Raw genomic sequence first — 2,689 nt, forward strand, 5'->3', positions numbered from 1 at the left:
AATGTACTTTAAATGCTAAGTTTACTTCAGGAACCCGTGAAATCTGTCTTCTTTTTTCCTCAACTCAATTTTGTCAAAAAATAATATTTGTTAAGATTAATGAGATATCCCTTGTGTATTCCCCAGAGGTATTCCGATATTTTTTCACGATATGCTTGTCTTGAAAAGCACAATCGTAGTATGCGTGGTGGCGGGAGGCGGGGCTTATCGTCATAAGGTCGATTGATCATTGGGTGAACATAGAGTCGGAGGCGGGTCGGACTTCCATATATGGAATATCGAGGTTGATAGTAAATCAGTAATGTGCTGATTTGGGGCACGCAGCGATTGAGGAATCTTTGCTTATAATAACAGTGTTTTGCTTATTCTCAACACACTCGATGCGAGAAACAGACACCGAAATATAAACACTCACTTAATATTTTGTGAAAACTTGTTCAATCATTTTGATTGAGTGTGAGAGGACTAAAAGAAATAAACTTGTGTGAATGTGACATTTTGATTCACGGAGAAAAATAATATTTAGAGTTTGTGTTGGAGTTTTAGGAATAACAATGCAGCCGAGCAGTCTTCAACATCGCTACCATCCTACTGCAAATGTCCCCGGGATCAGCAATGGACCCGGGTTAAGCATGATGCCGGCGTTATTCGGAGACCAAAACTACTACAGACATGGGGGATACACTACAATGGCCATGGGAGGACTTTCCGCCGCCATGTACTCCCCAGAACAGTACGCACCCATGGGCCGCCCGTCCCCCTACTCCCACTACGGGACCCCTCACCAGTCCCCCAAAGACATGGTGAAACCCCCGTATAGTTACATTGCACTGATTGCGATGGCCATCCAAAGTCAGCCCGACAAAAAAGTTACCTTGAACGGAATTTACCAATTCATCATGGATCGGTTTCCGTTTTACAGAGAAAACAAGCAAGGATGGCAGAATAGTATACGACATAACCTGTCGCTAAATGAGTGCTTTGTGAAAATTCCCCGGGACGATAAAAAGCCCGGAAAGGGCAGTTACTGGAGCTTGGATCCTGATAGTTATAATATGTTTGATAACGGGAGCTATTTACGGCGGCGGAGGAGATTCAAGAAGAAGGACTCGAGGGACAAACTCTCCAAAGTATCTGATGACTTGGAAAAATCCGAACATCGAGGGAACACCTCCCCAGATCGTGGTCATGTTTCAAAAGACAATATAGGAAGTTCCGATTTTTCTGAAAATTCAAGTAACGGAAAGGATAATTTTGGAAAGAGCAGGGAGATTGAATCTGACATCAAAACGTCTAGACCACCGGTCACGACAAAACTTGAACCATTGGAGAATTCTGAAGATGTGATTGCTGCAAGCAACCGATCCCATTCCAGCCCAAGTTCTCTGCCGATCCCAAGTGATCCTATGGAACCGACGACATCCAACTTTTCAGTGGAGAATATTATGACTAATTCCCATGTGAGTTCTAATTGTGACATCCCAGGGGCAGGGTGTAATTATGCCCCAAGTCGCCCCACATCTCTAGTCAGCCCTTCCCTACTTTCGTATTCCAGACCAAACGATATCTACCGGAACATTTCTTCTTGTAACCAAAATGTGTCGCCACCGCTTGGCTACAACTACCCCAGCAACATGGCGGCTCAAGCTCTTCTCACCCAGACTTCCCACGGAAACGGAAATCCGTCGCTAAATATGTCTCCTTCCGCAACAGAGGACGGTAGCGTTGGGGATGGTTCTCCACAGCCGTCACCAGCTCATATTCACCCGTCGCTACCCCAGGCCAACAGCATCAATCCTTCAATGTTTTCTATGTCGCAATCGCAAACGTACGGACGTCCACCCAACGGATGGTACATGGCCCCACCTTCGGAAATCAACCATCTCAATAATCCAGATTTTCCCGGCTCCTCGCCATTTTCTGCTGTCAGGGACGTATTCGAGAGTCAGAGACTTCTGAGTGCTCAGGGCCAATCTCAGTCGCCCTCCAGCTGCCAACTCGCTGCCTTCCGAAACCCGTACAAATCCGCTGGTGCTTACAGTTGTGACTACGGGAAATTTTAGGAATCTGTGTTGCGTGAAAAATGGCATATGTAAACGATTTATTTTTTTTCCATCAAAGATACACAATGTCAAATAGTGCTAATACTTGACACTTTAGAGTGACAACAAAATTTGAAGAGTGTTCGATTGTCCTACTCAACCATTTCTATGTCTGGAGTTGTCCCAGTCTGGCGGATTATAAACAATTGCTACTCTGTATGTTATTTTTGACTTACTGAGATATTTAATTTAGTCACTCGACTCGTGGATGGGTGTTAAATATTCTTGTGCTAAAACTTGAATCATTTATAAGTCATTTTTAAAAAAGATACTTTATTTCTTTTGAATATTACATATATATAGATGACACATTTAATGCGTCTAAGTTGGTGGTAGATATTTAGTTTCATATCTAATTAATTATTAAAATATTATCTACAATTTACTTTACATTGTGATTTTTATCAATCAGTAAAAACAAATTACAAATAAGCATGCACATGACAATTTTAGTAATTATATATATATATATATATATATATATATATATAATTACATTAAAATTAATATTTACCAGACTCTGATAATCCACTGAATTGTGGGTAGAATTTTACGTTTGGGAGGGTGGAAACCCACTCAGTTTTGTA

At 41.7% G+C, this 2,689-nt stretch overlaps 1 protein-coding gene across 1 annotated transcript; it reads left to right on the forward strand.

Annotated features, from left to right (window-relative positions):
• Positions 1-303: 303 nt before the first annotated feature.
• Positions 304-2,488, forward strand: LOC125670722 (forkhead box protein C1-A-like). The gene has a single exon (XM_048906081.2). It carries the CDS (start codon positions 555-557, stop codon positions 2,061-2,063), a length of 1,509 nt encoding a protein of 502 aa, XP_048762038.1. The 5' UTR covers positions 304-554; the 3' UTR covers positions 2,064-2,488.
• Positions 2,489-2,689: the final 201 nt, after the last annotated feature.

Source organism: Ostrea edulis, chromosome 1 (genome assembly GCF_947568905.1).
Source record: "Ostrea edulis chromosome 1, xbOstEdul1.1, whole genome shotgun sequence".
Taxonomy (NCBI): domain Eukaryota; kingdom Metazoa; phylum Mollusca; class Bivalvia; order Ostreida; family Ostreidae; genus Ostrea; species Ostrea edulis.

Coding starts and splice junctions, on each gene's coding strand:
- LOC125670722 (XM_048906081.2), top strand. CDS start 555: ATGCAGCCGAGCAGTCTTCAACATCGCTACCATCCTACTGCAAATGTC.